The 18,670-nt window shown below is 36.0% G+C and overlaps 1 protein-coding gene across 5 annotated transcripts; it reads right to left on the bottom strand.

Moving 5' to 3' along the window:
• Positions 1-3,964: 3,964 nt before the first annotated feature.
• LOC145087945 (isovaleryl-CoA dehydrogenase, mitochondrial-like) lies at positions 3,965-17,095 on the bottom strand. Of its 5 annotated transcripts, none has more exons than XM_079026091.1 (10): positions 16,655-17,088; positions 16,429-16,512; positions 10,267-10,324; positions 8,176-8,300; positions 6,443-6,487; positions 6,311-6,359; positions 6,094-6,203; positions 5,135-5,185; positions 4,341-4,397; positions 3,965-4,187 (listed from the first exon to the last, which is right to left on the bottom strand). In XM_079026091.1, exons 1-10 carry the CDS (start codon positions 16,772-16,774, stop codon positions 4,041-4,043), a joined length of 846 nt encoding a protein of 281 aa, XP_078882217.1. In that variant the 5' UTR covers positions 16,775-17,088; the 3' UTR covers positions 3,965-4,040. The 5 variants fall into 5 exon arrangements, with proteins under 5 accessions (XP_078882217.1, XP_078882220.1, XP_078882219.1 ...); XM_079026094.1 differs by having other exon boundaries at positions 3,965-4,161; XM_079026093.1 differs by lacking the exon at positions 16,429-16,512 and having other exon boundaries at positions 16,655-17,095.
• Between the last annotated feature and the right edge of the window lie 1,575 nt (positions 17,096-18,670).

Raw genomic sequence — 18,670 nt, 5'->3', positions numbered from 1 at the left:
TGTTACAAGAATGTACTCGTGCTAAAATGCAGACGAGTACCTAACTCTTCATGAAATTTCTTCCAAAATATGGAAGTAAACCGTACATCTCGGTCAGAAATCACGGAAATTGGCACTCCGTGTCGAGCTACTACCTCTCTGATGTAGATGTCGGCAAGCCTCTCGGCCGAAATGCTCTCCTGGATCGGGATGAAATGGGCGCTCTTGGTCAACCGATCCACGATGACCCAAATCGAATCCACTCCCCATGCGGTCCTTGGAAGTTTTGTGATGAAATCCATAGTAATATCCTCCTATTTCCACACAGGGATGTCCAACGATTACGTCTTGTCGTGAAGCCTCTAGTGTTCGGCCTTGACCTTCCTATAGGTCAAGCACCTCTCAACGTACCAGGCTACATCCCACTTCATGCAGGGCCACCAGTAATCAGGAAGAATATCTCTATATATCTTCGTCGCCCCGAGATGGATAGAAAATCTGCACTTATGCGCCTCGTCCACTAGGATTTGGCACACACCTCTTGCGTACGGAACCCACACTCTACGGTGAAGTATCAACAACTTGCGGATATCATAGTTGAAGGAGGAAATTTGGCCCACGATACGCTCACTCTTTCAGTGTTCCTTCTTCATAGCCTCCTATTGGGCCTCCCAGATCTTCTCCAGAAGCGGAGTCACTACTGTCATCCTCAGACAGATGTCTCTGATCAGGGCTACGAATACCTTGCGGCTGAGTGCATCGGCCACTACATTCTCCTTCCCCGGGTGGTAGAGGATCTCACAGTCGTAATCCTTTACCATATCTAACCATCCACGCTGCCTCATGTTCAGATTCAGTTGATCCATGAGGTACCCTAAGCACTTGTGGTCCGTGTAAATGGTACAATGGACCCCATAGAGGTAGTGCCGCCAGATCTTGAGGGCGAAAACAACCGCCCCCAACTCCAAGTTGTGCGTCAGGTAGTTCGCCTCGTGAGGCTTCAGATGCCTCGAGGCGTAGGCGATGACTTGCCCTCTCTACATTAACATTGCGCCCGAACCCGAAATGGATGCATTGCACTATACTACAAAATCCTCAATGCCCTCTGGCAGGGCTAAATTCGGCGCCTCACACAACCTCTGCATCAAATTCTCGGACGTTGTTTGCTGCTTAAGCCCCCAGCAAAATACAACGACCTTCTTCGTCAGTCGGGTCAAGGGTACTGCTATCTTGGAGAACTCCTGTATGAATCTCCGGTAAAAGCCTACTAACCCGAGGAAACTTTAAATCTAAGATGGAGACTTTTGAACCTCCCATCTCATCACGGCATCCACTTTGGCTGGGCCGACCAAAACACCGTTCTGGTTGACAAGGTGCCCTAGAAACTGCACCCCGTGCAACCAGAACTTACACTTGGAGAACTTGGTGTACAAGCTTTCCCTCCTTATGGTATCCAACACCTCCCGAAAGTGCTCGTCGTGCTGCTCTTGCGTCTTGGAGTAAACCAAGATGTCATCAATAAAGACTATCACAGACCGATCCAACATCGGTCTACATACACGGTTCATGAGGTCCATGAACGCGTCAAGGGCATTGGTGAGCCCAAAGGGCATCACCACAAACTTGTAGTGGCCATAGCGAGTCCAGAAAGTTGTCTTCTATACATCCTCATCTCTGAATCACATTTGGTGGTAGCCCGAATGCAAATCTATCTTGGAAACCAAGATGTCCCGTATAGCTGGTCGAAGAGATCATCGATCCTCGGGAGTGGGTAACGGTTCTTCACCGTTACCTTTTTCAGCTCCAGGTAGTCTATACACATCCGATGTGACCCGTCCTTCTTCTTCACAAACAGGATTGGGGCTCCCTGTCTGCTCGGCCTAATGAATCTCTTGTCTAACATCTCCTGCAACTGGGTAGACAACTCATGCATCTCAGGAAGAGCCAACCGATATGGTGCCTTGGTTATCGGAGCCGCACCCGGGACTAGGTCGATCTTGAACTCTACTTGTCTCTCCAGAGGTATCCCAGGCAACTCCTCTAGAAATACGTCCGGGTACTCTCGCACCATTGGCACATCACTCACGGTCGCCTTACCCGCCTCCCGGGTATCCATGAAGTAGGTGACATATCCTGCGCAACCTTGTTGAAGGTAGCGCCTAGCCCTCACTGCTGAGCACAACGCTGGTCCACGCTGCAGCCTCTCGCCCTGAATCATCAAATCTTCCCCACTTGGGGTCCTAACACGTTCCAACTACTACATACAGTCGATAACCGCCCCCATTAGGGCTCAACCAATCCATGCCTATGATGACCTTGTTTCCACGCAAAGAAATGGGAACCAAATCCACGAGGTAACACTCGTCATACATCCTTAAAACACAATCTCTGTCGACCTCCGTTGCCTGTACAGATCGGTCGTCAGCAATCTCGACCTCTAAATGACAATCCAACATGCCCGAAGACTCAGAAAACCTCTTGCTAAGAGCAAGACAGATGAATGATCGGGTAGCCCCCGAGTCGAATAACACCTATACTAGGATAGCGTTCACATGGAACGATCCTAAACAAAACACATAAAACACATAACATAAATATCATAACCGACATGTAATAAGAGTTAGGGAGAAGAAAACATACCTGTCACCACATCCAGTGCGGCACGCGCCTCTTCGGCAGTCAGTTGTCGGCTCCTCACCACTGGAGCATCTGTCTTGCCCTGTCGGCCATCCGTGATCTGCAGGGTCGCTAGAGCTGGCGCTCCTGATGTCAATCTCGGGCAGTTAGCCTTTTATGGCCCTTCGGATTGCAATAAAAGCAAATCAGGTTTGATGTCTAAAGGGTAAGGGTAGGGGCAGTACAATCCCTGCCAAAATGCCCAAGCTTGCCGCACTTATAGCAGACCGATGACCCTAATCTACAAACTCCCTCATGTGTCTCGTCGCATTTCCCACAGCGGCTCCAGCTCTGCTGGCCCTTCGACCTAGAGTCGGATCCCTTGGGCTTCTTCCCCGAAATCCTGGTCACCTGCCCAGTCTCCGCCTTCCTCTTCCGGATGTACTCTATATCAGTCTCTCTCTCTCTCTCCACCCTGGCTATCATTGCAATTATTATATTAAAATATTATGTAGAATTTAATAAAATAGAAAAAACTCACAAAATGACATGTAGAAAAAAAAAATAAAGTCAAAATAGCTACAAAATGAAATTTGGCAAATTGAATGAGAGTGTGACAAGTGGCAAAAAAACATTTATTTATTAGAGATGATATTATGTGGGATTTAATAAAATAAAAAAAAACTCATAGAATGACATGTGGAAAAAAAATTAAATAACTAAAAGATGACATTTGACAAATTGGATGACTGTAACAAGTGATAAAAAACATTTATTTATTAGAGAGGATGTAAAAGTTTTTTCTAAGTAAAATTATAAGAAAAGATCTCCCAATGGTTAGATTGATTTTCTTTTTCAAAATGGTTTCGTACAATATTATAGTTACCCAAAAACCCTTATATATAACTTAGTGGTTACAATCGTTCTTTTTTAAAGAAAAAAAGTCTTTTAAAGTTAAATCTAGAAATATATTCTTTCGGTGATTTATTAAGACTGTTCGGTACGGGGCCGTTAAGGCTCGTTATTGTCTTCGAGGCACAACCTTAACGGCGTTACCACGGAAGGAACATCGCCCCCACCTCTAGTTATGGGATGTGGCGTTATAAAATGTTGTAACAAGCAAGAGAGGCAACACCCAATCCACATTATTTCCTTCTCTTTTTCTTTATTTCTCTCTCCTATTAACATCATGTTATAACATAGGAACAACACCCCCCACTTCAGGTTATAACATGTTAAACCGTAAGAAAATGTGAGGTTGCAATATTTGGCATCATAACCCTCTTGACCACACCCAATAGTCTATATCATAAAAATTATAATGGAATTCGGCCATGTTTATATCAACCAAATTATGAAATTACAAAACTTGTAAAACCCAAATAGTTTTTATTAAAATGTAAAGTGTTTGAATTTAATATTCAGTGATGATATTTATGAAAATATCATTGTTCTCTAAAGAGTTGGCGGCCTATAAGCATTCTTCTGATCTCACTTGTTCCAGCAGCAATCTCATATAATTTGGCATCACGAAGAAATCGGCCGGTAGGGTACTCATTCATATACCTATTCCCACCCAGACATTGAATCGCCTGACAATATATATATATATATATATATATATATATATATATATATATATATATATATATATATATATATATATTTCAATTTTATAACCAAAATATTCATTCATTGGAGATTGGGATTCATTGAATTCACAAATCGGAAATTTAATTTCAAACCTGTAAAGCAACTTGCGTGGCTCTTTCAGCAGCAACAAGTATTGCCCCAACACAATCCTACAAGAATTAATTACAAACCCATGCATCAATGGACAATAATTTTGCTTGAATTTATGCATTTTAATCATATTTTTTTGGAAACAACAAATATATTAATATATCAAAAACCCAACCAAAAGCAAGAAGCAAACGGAGGGGAATGAATAGAAACAAACAGAGAATCACAGAAAAAATAAAAAAGCATAGTTACAAGAAACAAAGAAGAGATTTTATTTTATTTTATTTATTTATTTATTTTAGAATGGGAAGCAACTCCATTCCACCCATCTACCTACCCAATTCCCCCTGAATTTGATCCATTCGTAAGTTTGAAGAATTATAGAATCCGCAATGATTGCAGGGGAAGCACCAATTTTCGTGAAAGTTTTTCCATTTCTTGCTATCCATATGTTCCAAAAAGTGGCGTAAAAAATCATGTTGAGAATTTCTCTCTTCTTGGGACAATTCCCCCATGAGGCAGCAAAATCAATAAGACCACGTACTGAGTTGAATTGATTATTGTCAATTCCGCACCATTTTAAAATCCAATACCATACCTCCTTGGAGAATCCGCAATCAGCTAGAAGATGATTCGAAGATTCGTTACTTTCCCCACATAATTGGCAATTTGGATTTTGGACTAATATACCCCTAAGACTAAGCAACTGCGCAACAGGAATTCTATCCATTACAGCCCTCCACACAAAACATTTCACTTTTAAGGGGATTAATTTCGACCTAGTGAGGGGACTCACCTCAATCCAAGATAACCGAACACTCGAGCCGCTGCTACTGGAATCCTTGCACTAACATCATTAAATAACATTCCTTCAATAATTGATCCTCGACCCAATCTAGAATTTTAGTCTGATGGCCAAAACTTTCAGGGTAAAAGTCCATTTTACCCCATTTCTTAATTTGCCAATATCCATAGCCCAATCCAAGCATCATAAGCCCAAATCCCTTAAATGGCACCATAAGGCCCAATAAGGCCTAATATCCAAATTAGGCCTAAAACCCATCATGGGCCTAATCCTAACAGGCCCAAAATATCCATTGGTCAAGTCTGGTCAAACTTATGGTCAACGGTCAATGGTCAAAAGGTCAACAAATCAAGAAGGCCCAAACAGACTGAGTACGCCGTATGTACTTAGTTGGTACGCACAGCATACATCGAGTTGACCCAGTATGTGTCGCGTACCGGCAGGTACACCCCGCATACGCATACTGCTCACAATCCACATAGAATATGAGAGGATATTATGTGAGATTTAATAAAATAGAAAAAACTCATAAAATAGCATGTTGAAAAAAAAATAATTTAAAATAACTACAAAATGATATTTGACAAATTGAATGAGTGTGACAAGTGATAAAAAAAAAACTTTTATTTATCACTACTACACAAGTCATTTAATAGTGCGAGTGGTTTTTATTTTTTGATGCGGTCCTTTCTAAAAACTGACTTATTAAATATCTACAGCATCAAAAAAAAAGAACCGCACCATAAAATAGCTTTATTAGTGTGGTTTTCCAAAAGCGCACCATTAAAGCATTTTTTGAGGCGGTTTCCCAAAATCGCACCAAAAAATAATTTCGAAAACCGCCTCAAAAAATAATTTGCACTAAAAAACATTGAACCACACCAAAAAATAATTCGCATTAATTAAGTAGGAGTAGGAAACTATATAAAAGTATTAAGATATACTCTTACCAGGGTGTCGGCAATTCCGCCATTGCTGCACCACATCTTGTTCCCATTTAAAACATAACCACCATCAACACGTTCAGCTTTACATTTCATCCCAACAGGATCTGAGCCAGCTGATACCATGCATATATGCATAAACACATCCATCGTTAATTGTAGAAGCATTAACATAATCTGAAATCTTAAGACCCGCAAAATACATATATATGTATGTATGTACCATTTGGTTCACTCATAGAAAGAGCTCCTACATGCTCCCCGCTAATTAGCTTTACAACAAAATTAATTGAAAAATTAGAATCTAGCGAGCTATAAATATGTACGATGTCAAAATTAAACCAAGTATATATACCTTGGGCAAATATCTTTCCTTCTGGGCAACATTTCCATGCCTTACCTTCAAGAACAAGAACACAATAACGAAGTCGTTAATTGTTGGAAAATATTCGTATCTTCTAAATGTAACTATCTTAACAATGAAGTTAATAATTGTATTAATTAACTTGGAATGTTTAATGCGGAAAATGTAGGTTAATTTTTATTTAACCTGCGAATACAAATATTATAATTTACTGCTAAACGCACACCTAATTCCATCTATGTCCACTATGAGACTTGAACCATCGACTTTAAGGAAAGAGTAAACCACCCGATTAGGACTGTTCACTATTTGGATAAAACCGAATTATCCAGTTGGACAATTTGGATTGGACTATTTGGTTCGGATATTCGGATTTTTGGATTGGTTTTTAACAAAACCGAATTATTATTTTGGATTTCGGATTGGTTCTGGTTTATAAAATAAGAATCGAATAATCCAAAAAAACCGAATAAACATTTATTAGTTATCTATTTATAATATATATATATATATATATATATATATATATATATATATATATATATATATATATATATATATATATATATCCATAGTTATTTATTAATTTGGTAATTTATTTTTTCAAATAGGTTCCAAACGTTTCACCCGATAAAAAAAACATTAATATGTATTTTCTTTCAAAAGTTTTCTATCTATAAAATATTTAACTATAATATATCTTCTTAGTAGTTGTTTAAAAATTTCAAAACACAACTAAATAATTTGTTTTTGATTCTTATGTAAAGTTGGGTAATATTATAATTATATATCGTTTTAAAATGTTTCGCTTTTTGAAAACCGAATTATAAAAAACCGATCCAACCGAATTGTAATTGGATCGGATCGGATCGGATTTGAATTTAGATTGGACTATTCGGATCCATGTTTTGAAAACCGAAATCAGTTTGGATTCACTTGATTGGATCGGATCAAACCGATCCATCCAAACGAACACCCCTACACCCGATACCAGCTAGAATACCTTTTGTTAAATGTAGATTAATAAGAAGGAAAAGTGAGCGGATCATTTTAAATCCTTGTGTTTGTAGAAGCAATAAAGTAAGTTTTCGACTTTTTGTTTATGAATATTGTTATTGGAAGTTGCAACCTTAATTAGGGCGTATATATATATATATATATATATATATATATATATATATATATATATATATATATATATATATATATATATATATATATATATATATATATATATATATATATATATATATAACCTCCCTAATAAATAAAGAATTTTTTATCACATGTCATATTCTTATTGATTTGGTCACATGTTATTTTGTGATTATTTTAAATACATTTTTTTTCACATGACATTTTATGGTTTTTTTTCATTTTATTAATTTTCACATAATATTTAAATTTAATAATTAAATAAATATAATAATAAATGTATATCAATTTTCATTAATTGACTTCTTTCAAATTTATAAATTAAAGTTTCATTAGTTTCCTTTATTTATTTATCTAAATTATTTGTTTAACTTAAAAGAAAAACAAACAATTTAATTTTAATAATTTAATATTTTTTATTTTTTCTCATAAATTCGAATTTCTCAAATGTTTAGAATTGCATATTTTTTTTTCTTTAAAATGAACACATGTAATACATTGGTCTTACTCCTAGTATGCGAATATAGCACCATAATATTCCATAACTATCAAGTTATAGTTTTAATTACCAATTGATTAATGCAAACGTTAGAATGACAAACATACGAAAACCCAACTGACGCTGATGCACGGCTAATCTCCTCCGTGGCCAAACAATGATACAAATAACCTACGTCGAGTCCTCCATATTCCGCTGCATGCATTAAAAAGAAAGATTGGTTTTACATTTGACCCGACACCCTGATCAATAGATAAAAAAAATAAATAATATATAGTGAAGGTAGCAGATGTACGTAATGGCGGAGATAGTGTATACTTAGAGTGATACATACACTATTTTTTTTACAAATGGTTCTTTTGCTTTTTTGCTTTTCACCTTTTTCTTATGAAATATTTTTTTGTATGGATAGTCCCTTTAGAGCAAATTGGAAGCTCTTTTATGACTAATTTTGTTAACAGATTATGTTAGCATGAGAAATGATGAAAATGTCTTAGTTTTTTTGCACATAAATAGTCTCTCTCTCTCTCTCTCTCCCTCTCTCTTTATTTGGGAACAAGGTCTTACACTGAAGAACAAGATGGAGACTGTAAATTACAGACGAAGATTGTAAAATAATAATCGTTGCTCGTCGAAATCGTGAATGGTTTATCGATTCTGTAAGAAGCCTAGGATCGCTATCATTGTTCAATTTCAAGTGTGGTACCAATCTCTAATTGCATTTTCTTATAGGAGAGGCGTTAATCTAAGTTCAAAGGCGGTAAAACACATAAAGTAGGGGGAGAGAAGTTGAGAAGGGGATGTCGAAACAAGGAGTTACATGGCCGATAATTACGAATTGCAAGATGGAAATCAGATGCGCACTTTTTCGTCTCCTCGCGATCAGTTGTCAATCGAACATCAAAATCAGCTTCTGTATCTCTCAGTTTCTTACTCAAACACTTTCTTGCAAATCATCCTGATGTGTCAAAAGTTATAAGGCGGCATGGACCAAAATAGGGCGACTGGGAGACCTCTTCTCTCACAACCATCACCGACCACTGCTATACCATCTAACCACTAGTTGTGTCCATAAATTAATCAGAACTGTTGGGGTATTCAGAACAAGGATTTAGTATGTAATACTGGGGGTTTTCTTGCTTATGTGCTACAATGGATAATAGCTCCCAAAATTTCAGTTCACAGACAATCTTGATGATAAATTGAAGCGCTTTCTTGGAGTCTTGAAAACTCATTTTCCAAACATGGGTTTTGCTCTAACTTTGTTCTTCAGGTCAAACTTTGGTCAATAACAAGAACATCCCAGTCCCACACCCATTCCCAATACATATGAGTTCTTCATCTCTGGTTTCTTTCAAAAAAATTAGTATTTTAAATTCTTCGATTTATCATGTTTACAATTTTTCTTCACCCATTTTTTCATGGTAAGTTGTTTTCTGTGATGCCGATCAAGAGCATGCCATAGGTCTAGATGCTCCTAATTTAGGTGTTTCTGGTTCGATCACCGATAACACATTCGACAAACTCAAAAAAGCTTTAATCTTTGGATCTAAGCAATAATCAGATCACTAATTTGCCTAATGATTTTTGGAGTTTGGGTTCATTTGCAACTGTAGCGACATCCCCGCCGGAAAGGATTTGCATCACAAGGTTGGGGAACACAAAAATGGAGATTCAGTTTGTTTCAATTATGAATAGGATTTTATTTTGACATCTTGTGAATGTTTCATAAACCTTTTGATACAGTTTTGATGTTGGTTTTGGTTTGATGTTTGTATATGTATGTGTGTGAGAGAGACTATTTATGTGCAAAAAATAAAATGTGTTTTTGTCATTTTAAATATATTTAACAGAATATGTTAACAAAGTTAGTTATAAACACTTTTCATGTGTAAGGTTTGTTCTGTAGGGACTATCCAGGGAAAAAAATGTTTCACAAAGACTATTTTAAAGGAAATTGAAAAGCAAAATGACCATTTGTGAAATTTTATATTTTTTAGTTAGAGTTCTTTCACCCTTCTTTCTTTGCCATGAATATCAACAGTTTAATGGGTTAGTTTAAAGGGTTAGTTAAATTTTAATTTTTTTAATTTTTATTACATTAATTAATAAAATGGACCATGTTACCTTAAAGTCTGACTACGCCACTAGATATACGTACCTGGAGCAGTAAGTCCATGAAGATCAAAGTCTCCCATAGCTTTCCATAAGTCAACATCCTGCAACATAAGTTTTTGTTGGGTCAACAATATGGTATATACTTTGCTTTTCTGGGCAATTGTATTTTTATGTAATATTTTATGTGTTTACGGCTAGGTGGGTGTTTACGACCGTAAACGGGTTTACGACCGTAAACCCATTTACGATTGTAAACCCATTTACGACCCATGTTCCCCATTTACATATAAATAAATGTTAGGTGGGTAAGGAGAGATAGATGAACGTGAGAATAGAATAAATGAGCTTAAGTGTGTGCATTTGAAGGTGTTCTGGAGAGAGAAAAAAGAGAGTGTGTGTTAATGTGTGTGAATCTTGTATCCGGATCTTCATTCATATTAATACATACAAGATTCATCATCTTCTTCTTCTCCTTCTCTTCTATTTTGATCTGGCATCATCCGTTTGATTGGGATTCCGCACCAACAAACGGATCTGATTGATACACAAGCAGATTAGGGACTTACAATTGGTATTAGACCAAGACCGGTGTCAAAGCATCATTCAATCGAGTTTTCAGCCGTTTAAACTTATATTCTTCATTAGGGTTTGGTGTTTTCATCATAAAAGGGGTCAAATCTGCATCAAACTTGCGTTTACTGAGACTTTTGGGAGTTTATTGCCAAAAGATTACGACCGTAAACCCTGTTTAAGGCCGTAAACTCAAGCATATTAAAGAGCCGTAAATTGTGTTCTTGAACCGTAATCAATGCATCTTAATTAACCGTAAACACCCCAACCGTAAACACCCGATCGTAAACATAGTTTACGGCCGTAAACTGCTGACCGTAAACTGCTAACCGTAAACTCAATTTTGACAATTTTTATTTTTTTAATTTTTAAGTTTTAAAATCAGAATAAATACATTCTCAAAGTCAAACCCATCATCATGAGTTGGATTATGTTATGGGCACCACTACACGCATTCCAAGATTGATGTCTGTAGATGGTTTTCCTGAATGGAAATACCGGATTGAAAAGTACATTAAAATGAAGGACTTCAAGATTTGGAGAAGCATCATCAAGAAACCTGTCAGAATTACCACCACTGTTGCAGGGCAAGTGGTTGACAAAGTTGTTGAAAACTACACAGATGAAGATTTTGAGAAAGTAAAAGAACAGGAAAGGGTTTTGGCCACTCTGACAATGGCTTTATCTCCTGATATAGCTCAAGGTTTCAGAGAGTATACTTCAACAAAATCTTTGTGGGAAGCTTTGATTGAGGTACATGAAGGTAATGAGGACATGAAGGAAATCCACCAGGATATGTTGCGTCAAAGGTTTAACATGTTCAACTACATTCCTGGAGAAACCCTGGAGGCACAACTGCAGCGATTCACAACTCTCACCACTGAGATGACTATAGTTGGGATCTTATTGACCAAGTCAGAAATAAATAAAAAGCTACTGAATGCTTTTCCAAAATCATGGGACATGAATGTAGCTGTCATTAAGAAGACCAAATATATAAATTGTCTTACTCTTGCTGAAATAATGGTGATCATCAAGGCTTGTGATATTGATGATAAACAGCGAGAGATAAATTATGTGAATTCGTATTCGACTGAAAACCTTGGGATTTCCTCTCGCAATGCTCTTTCATCAGTTATTCCTTCCTCAGGTCAAGCATTTGCTGCTTAGCAGCCTCAGATCCAAACAATTGTTGATGCGTCATCCACGCCTCATTCGCAAAGCCAACAGCATGCCACTCCTCAAGCTGCTCCCTCCTCTAGTGTGCCAGTTGTGGCCTCTTCCTCAAACACAAAGGAGTGTGATGAAAATCTTGCCTTTGTTGCAAGACTTTTGAACTACTATAATGTCTTTCTTGCTAAAGAACTTCCACCTCAGTTGTCATTTGCTAATCTGGATCAGATTCATCCAGAAGATGTGGAAGAGATGGACATCACATGGCAAATAGCCATGGTTGTATTCAGGGCTAAGCAGTTTGCCAAGAAGACTGGGAAGAACAATTGGGGCATGAATGCTGATAAAAAGGTAGGGTTCAGCAAAGGGAAGTTGCGTTGTTTCACCTGTCACGAGCCGGGTCATTTTGCTCGTGAGTGCCCGAAGCCGGATAGAAGATTAAACAATGACCGAACAATGGTTGTAGTGGGAAACAATTGGGGAGGTGCCTAGGTCAACGTGAGCAGGCTATGGTTGCTCAGTCATTTGACTGGGAGGACCAGATTCAGGCCCTAAACATTTCAAAACCTGAAAATGCTCACTTGACCCAAGTTAAGGATGAAGCTTCCGTGGAGAGTGTTGCAGCTGAAGAAAAGATGATGGAGCTTCAGTTTGCATTGATGATATCTTCTACTTCTGAACCGAAGAAAAATGAGGTAAGTTTGCCTTCTTGCTCTCAAGCTTGTATTGATTATGTTAAAATTCTTCGTGAGGAAATAAAATCATTACGTAGAGAAGTAAAGGACCTTAGATATGAGGGCTATCAACTTAGAAAAGGACAAAAACCCTTAAAGGCCCAATTAGAGACAAAAATAAAGGACTTTAGGAGACTCCAGGAAGACTACAGTAATAAATGTGAAAACTATGATTATATCAAGAGACAAAATGTTGAGTTAATTGCTAAGCTTGATACATTAAAGAATAAATTTGATACTGCAAACTTTGATTTTAAAAAATATGATGTATCAAGCGAGGTAGTTGCCAACATGATTGACCATTTCCTGCAGTTTAAACAAAACCAAAAAAAGGGTTTGGGATACGATAATGTACCTCCTCCTTTTAATCACACATATCAATATCACCCTTTGACTAAAGAGGAGATTTGCAACGAACCATTCATGGTTTATGGCAAACCAACAGATTTTGTTTCAGGAGGATTTATTAATGTTGAAAATACTAGAGTTTCTACTTCCTTTGCAGATCAATCCTTAAATAAGTCAAAGCACGAAGTTGAAGGATCTGTTTCTGATAATAAAACCAAGTCTGAAGCTGAAGTTTTAGTTTTAAATAAAGACTTTATTTTTCCTGATGTTGAAAGTGACAATGTTTTTTGTGATTTTTCTACACCTACTAGTTTGAATGGTTTTAAAGTGGTTGATGAAATGTTTGATAATTCTGATGTTTGTAACGATATTAATAAAAACTCACCATTTCCACAAGTCACTCCATCTAATACACCCTCACCTATCTCACAACCTACTTCTTGTTCATGTTCATGTGAGAAAAGCAAGGGTGTCGGTATGGAAAATAAATCTGAAAAAGGCAGTACATGTTTTAATAATAACAAACAGATTTGTTTCAATTGTGGTATTGGTGGTCATATAGCTAGAAATTGTCCTAATAGAATGTTTGTACATTATATGTCACAAAGAGGAGAGAACGAATTTAGAGGAAGGTCTTTAACTAGTGAAGGGTCTAGTTAGTGGTTTGGTCTAGGCTTTCATTGTAATAAGTTCTTTTGAGTCTTTATGCAGTTTTGGTAGGTTGTTTGTTAGTTTACGGCCAAGTAGTGAGTTTACGGCCGTAAACCCAGTATCTGGCCCAAGTCTAGTATATATAGGGGTTGTGTAGGTCTTTAATGGTTGTTGATGCCACAATAGTTCATGGTCATAGAGAACAAGTTGTACCATATGTTTTATGCAATATAAGCGTGTGCAATCTTGTTTCAATTCGGTTTCTATATTCTTTCTTATTCTATTTGATTGTGTGATTGGTTGATCATTGGTAAAGATCCGTTTTCAGGTCCTTACAATTGGTATCAGAGCAAGGATTGTATCAGTCAATTTTATCAGATCTGGAACTTATTTGATCTTATTTTTGAAGGATTCTTGGGTTTTTAGATAGATCTCTGAAAAATAAGGAGGGTTGTTCTTCGCCTTTTTCATAAAAACGGGTTTTTGATCGACTTTTGGAACAAAAATGGGTGAAAAATGTTGTTTTTCACGTAATCTGAGAAGAGTTTACGGCCGGAAACAGTTTACTGCCAGAGTTTACGGTCGCTGGAGTTTACGGTCGGCGGTTTGCAACAGCTTTGACGGCTAGGGAAGATTGACTTTTTAAGTTTGACTTTTTAAGTTTGACTTTTGAGTTTGAATTTTTTAATTTGACTTTTAAGGTTGACTTTTCTGGTTTATAGTCAAAGTGTTTGACTTTTAAGGTTGATTTTGGCTTCTAGTTGTGCTTTTAATGGCTTTTAAGGTCAACGAGGGAAATAAAGACATGAAAGAGAATCGTCAGGATATGTTAAGACAAAATTTCAACATGTTCAATTATATCCCTGGAGAAACCCTAGAAGCTCAGTTGCAGCAATTTACTACACTTACTACTAAGATGAATATAGATGGGATCTTCTTAACTAAATCTGAGATAAACAAAAAGCTACTGAATTCACTTCCGAAATCGTGGGATATGAACGTGGCTGTCATCAAGAAGACAAAAGATCTCAATCATCTTAGTCTTGCTGCTGTAATTGAAGAACTTAACGCTTTGAAGTGTGGAAATACAATGAGTTCTGCAAACATCCCGATCAATGAAGTTTCATGCTCTCCATCATGTGAATCTACGATTAAACTTCTTCGTGAACAAATTGATTTATTAAAAAGAGAAGTTGAGGACCTGAGATATGAAGGATATCAACTCAAGAAAGGACAAAAACCCCTAAAGGTTGAATTAGAAGCAAAAACTAAAGACTTTAGGAGTTCTTTGGAAGTTCTTGATAACCAGGGTATATCGGTAAGTGGGGAATTTGGAAAATTTTGTCAATATCCTTCGTGTTTAAGTGGACCACAATACCAGCAATTGACCAGATCTATTCATGAAGGTGAAGGTACTGATAAACAAAGTTCAGGCTGTCTCACAACTTTGATCCCAAATATTGTTCTTTTTGTTAAATTTGTTCATAGTTTTTCTTTATGCACAAATTTAGGGGGAGAATTAAAAAAAAAAGAAATTCAAAAATCAAACAAAAATCAGAAAGTTAAAATCCAAAAATAGTGTTATTTCTGTTTTATTTCTTTTTCAGAAAGATCGAAAATCCAAAAATATTTTTTTACGTTTTATTTTTCCAGAAAACATGAAAAATCCAAAAATATTTTTTTGTGTGCTAAGTTTTTCTTTAGTTTTGTTTTGTTTTGAAAAGTGAATCCAGGCGTAGATGAGACTCATGGAGACTATATCGAAGATTTTCTGAGCCAAAGCTTCATCCGTGAGCATCGAAGAATTCTTATTCAAATGAGCAAGAAACGAAGATTATTCTTTCAACAATCAATCCTCCAACCCCAGAAGCAAGGTGAAGCTGCACTTGAAGATTATGTGACAGATTGCATTGAAGCCTCTTCAATCAATCTGCTGCTATCTATGAACCTGCTGAAGTGATCCAGAGGATTATTTCTCTCTGAAGTTCTCTCTAAAGATTCTCAAGTTGAAAGCACCAATTTTCAAGAATCTCTACAAGAAGCCTCCTCACCCAATGTGCGTTAAATGTCAAATTCTGAATAAATGCCCAACTGCTCAAGATGAAGTCATTTATTGAAGATTCATCAAGTTCATCTTGAAGCTGTGAAGTCATCGAAGATAAACGCTGAAGCCAATCTCCAACTGAAGATTAACAAGAAAAGTCAGCTACTTTTTTTTTGGGGGGGGGGGGGGGGGGGGCTTGTTGGGTCAATTAAGAAAAGAAAGCTATAAACCAAGGGAGAGATTATTTGGTCAAAACTATGTTTTATACTTTGATTTTCTGTGCAATTGTATTTTTATGTAATATTTTATGTGTTTACGGCTAGGTGGGTGTTTATGGCCGTAAAATCATTTACGGCCCATGATCCCCATTTACATATAAATAGATGTTAGGTGGGTAAGGAGAGATAGATGAACGTGAGAATAGAATATAGGAGCTTAAGTGAGTGCATTTGAAGGTGTTCTAAAGAGAGAAAAAAGAATGTGTGTGAATCTTGTATCCGGATTTTCATTCATATAAATACATACAAGATTCATCATCTTCTTCTTCTCATTCTCTTCTATTTTGATCTAGCATCATCCGTTTGATTGGGATTCCGCACCATCAAACGGATCTGATTGATACTCAACATATTATAAGTATTTATGAAACATATATAGAAAAATGCATCATTTTTTTTCTAAGAACCTCCGGGAAAGAATCCGTCTTGTCGATTTTGTCTGCATGAGGAGCTATCTTCTCTTGGGAAAATTGCTGAACACCTTCTTTGAACTGCAGTCATGATTGCAACAGGCTGTAGTAAAACTCATCAATCTATCGTCTTAGACTTAGAGGTTACTTATACATAAATACAAGAATAATCACAGTCGTCCATTTTATAACTCACAAACAAAAGAAAGAATAATATATATACCCTTATTTGTGTTTCATCGAATAACAAAGAGGTTGAGAAGGAAGCAGCAGCTATTTTCCGTCGTGATACTGTCGTTCCATGCACCACAATTGGTCTAAGTACTCTCAGTGATCTCTGCATCGATCGGCTTTGACTTCTCGAATCAGATAAATTTAATATATATCCGAGAAAGAATGATTTCCAAAATATCTATTTAATGCTATTATAATGACCCATGCCCTTCTGTGTCTCCATACCATACATATAAATATGATGAGTGAACTTCCAAAAGTCAACGACATTTAAAAATGGATTTTCTAAATAAACGTGTAAAATTCCTAATGCATGAAGATCACCTAAATTTTGTTCATCGTTATCAACGCTCAATGTTGCCATTAAGTATAAGGGTACCCTTGCTATTAATATAAAATCACCTTATCTTATTTAAAAACAGATACATTTGAAAAAAAGGTTGTAGAATATAGATGTTTTCAAAATGTTTGTAGAAATAAGGCTATAGAGTATTGTTCAAAAAAAAGAAGTTCTAAAATATCATTGCAATATCATCTTCGTTACATCATTATTATATCCCTACTAAACTTACTAAATTATGAAATAACAACCAGTCCACCACTCCATATATTTATATATTTTTATCTTTTATTTATTTTAATACAACATTTAAAAAAAACACAATATATTCTAAGCAAAATAATTTTTTCAGTAAATAATCTAATAAACATTACCTTAATAAAAATAAATACATAAAATTAAAACTACCTTACTCTAAAACTCAAAATTACATTAGAAACCTCTTTCAAAAAAATTACATTAGAAACGCTTACTTTAAAAATAAAAATTAAACTAAAATTAGAATCGACATATTTTTCTTAAATTTTATGTTGGGTTTTTAAAAACGCTTGTAGTTGTAGCAGAAGTGCAACGTCTCAAATTTTAAACCAAAATTTTCATTTAAAATCCGATTAACGTTTAAGTATATTCCTAAAAACATATTATATTATCCTTTTATTTTGGAAATATAAGCTTAAACATAGTTTATTTATTAAACCAGCAGAAGTCAAAAACAACAAATCTTCGATGCGAATGTACAATCACATCGCGTTCTTCCCTTGAACAACCTTAAAAATATTTAACTTAACAACATAAGCATAATGCTTAGTGAGTTTTCAAGTATACCACGTATTCTATCATAAATATAATGCATACAAGCAAGGCTCTCAGCACTATAGTCGATCCACCATCATCCCTATCAAGCGTACATATCAACATTACATATATAATCATTGGCACCCTTCCATCATACCCCATACCATCTCTCAGACACCAGCTCTCAGCCATCATACAACCACCGACTCTCACTCATCCCACAATCATACATAAGTTACTGTTAATATTGAAGGATCGCCAATGTATAGTCATGCGTAGTTAGAAAATAAGATAGTCAGTCGAACATGTGTTCCTTCCCTAAGGCATTTATCAAACAAGAATAAACAATAAGGTTGGATTAAGAGTTCTAAGGTTATCTAAATTAAACTACATACAGCCCCTAGGACATTCTTTCAATAATCAACCAACACTAACAATACTCCAACTAGACATGACACATAAAAGTATCATACAATCAAACAATCAGATACCCAACAAATATTATCTTATTCAAATAGCATACTTGTTCCCTGATACAAAGGATATGTAGTGTCATACGTAATATAGTGAGAAAACGCATCTGATCAGTAGGTTTGATGATAGGATACAAACAAGTATGAACAATACGATTATCACAAAGTTGGTTTTTACTGATAAGAGTTCTCACAAAGAGAATGAGGTGCACAAAGTGTCTACTAGGGTTGAACCCTATTACAAGAATATATATATATATATATATATATATATATATACTATTACAGAAATCCCTACATTAACGGGAACATATCAAATCTATAATATAGACTAGTCCTAATCACAAATATATCAGATCAGTCATCTAACAGCTAAAGTTACTATAATTACAAATAC

The sequence above is a fragment of the Lactuca serriola genome, chromosome 2, assembly GCF_051521515.1.
Source record: "Lactuca serriola cultivar US96UC23 chromosome 2, Lser_US96UC23_V15, whole genome shotgun sequence".
In the NCBI taxonomy this organism is placed as follows: domain Eukaryota; kingdom Viridiplantae; phylum Streptophyta; class Magnoliopsida; order Asterales; family Asteraceae; genus Lactuca; species Lactuca serriola.
The sequence above is the reverse complement of the archived record's forward strand: the minus strand, read 5'-3'. Positions and strand labels throughout refer to the sequence as shown.

What these genes read in the sequence shown, in the direction of transcription:
- LOC145087945 (XM_079026091.1), bottom strand. Translation starts at nt 16,774, where the DNA reads ATGCAGAGATCACTGAGAGTACTTAGACCAATTGTGGTGCATGGAACG. An exon ending in TCGATGAAACACAAATAAGG is followed by an intron (nt 16,513 to 16,654) that starts GTATATATATTA and finishes TCATGACTGCAG; the next exon opens with TTCAAAGAAGGTGTTCAGCA. An exon ending in AGACGGATTCTTTCCCGGAG is followed by an intron (nt 10,325 to 16,428) that starts GTTCTTAGAAAA and finishes CTTATGTTGCAG; the next exon opens with GATGTTGACTTATGGAAAGC.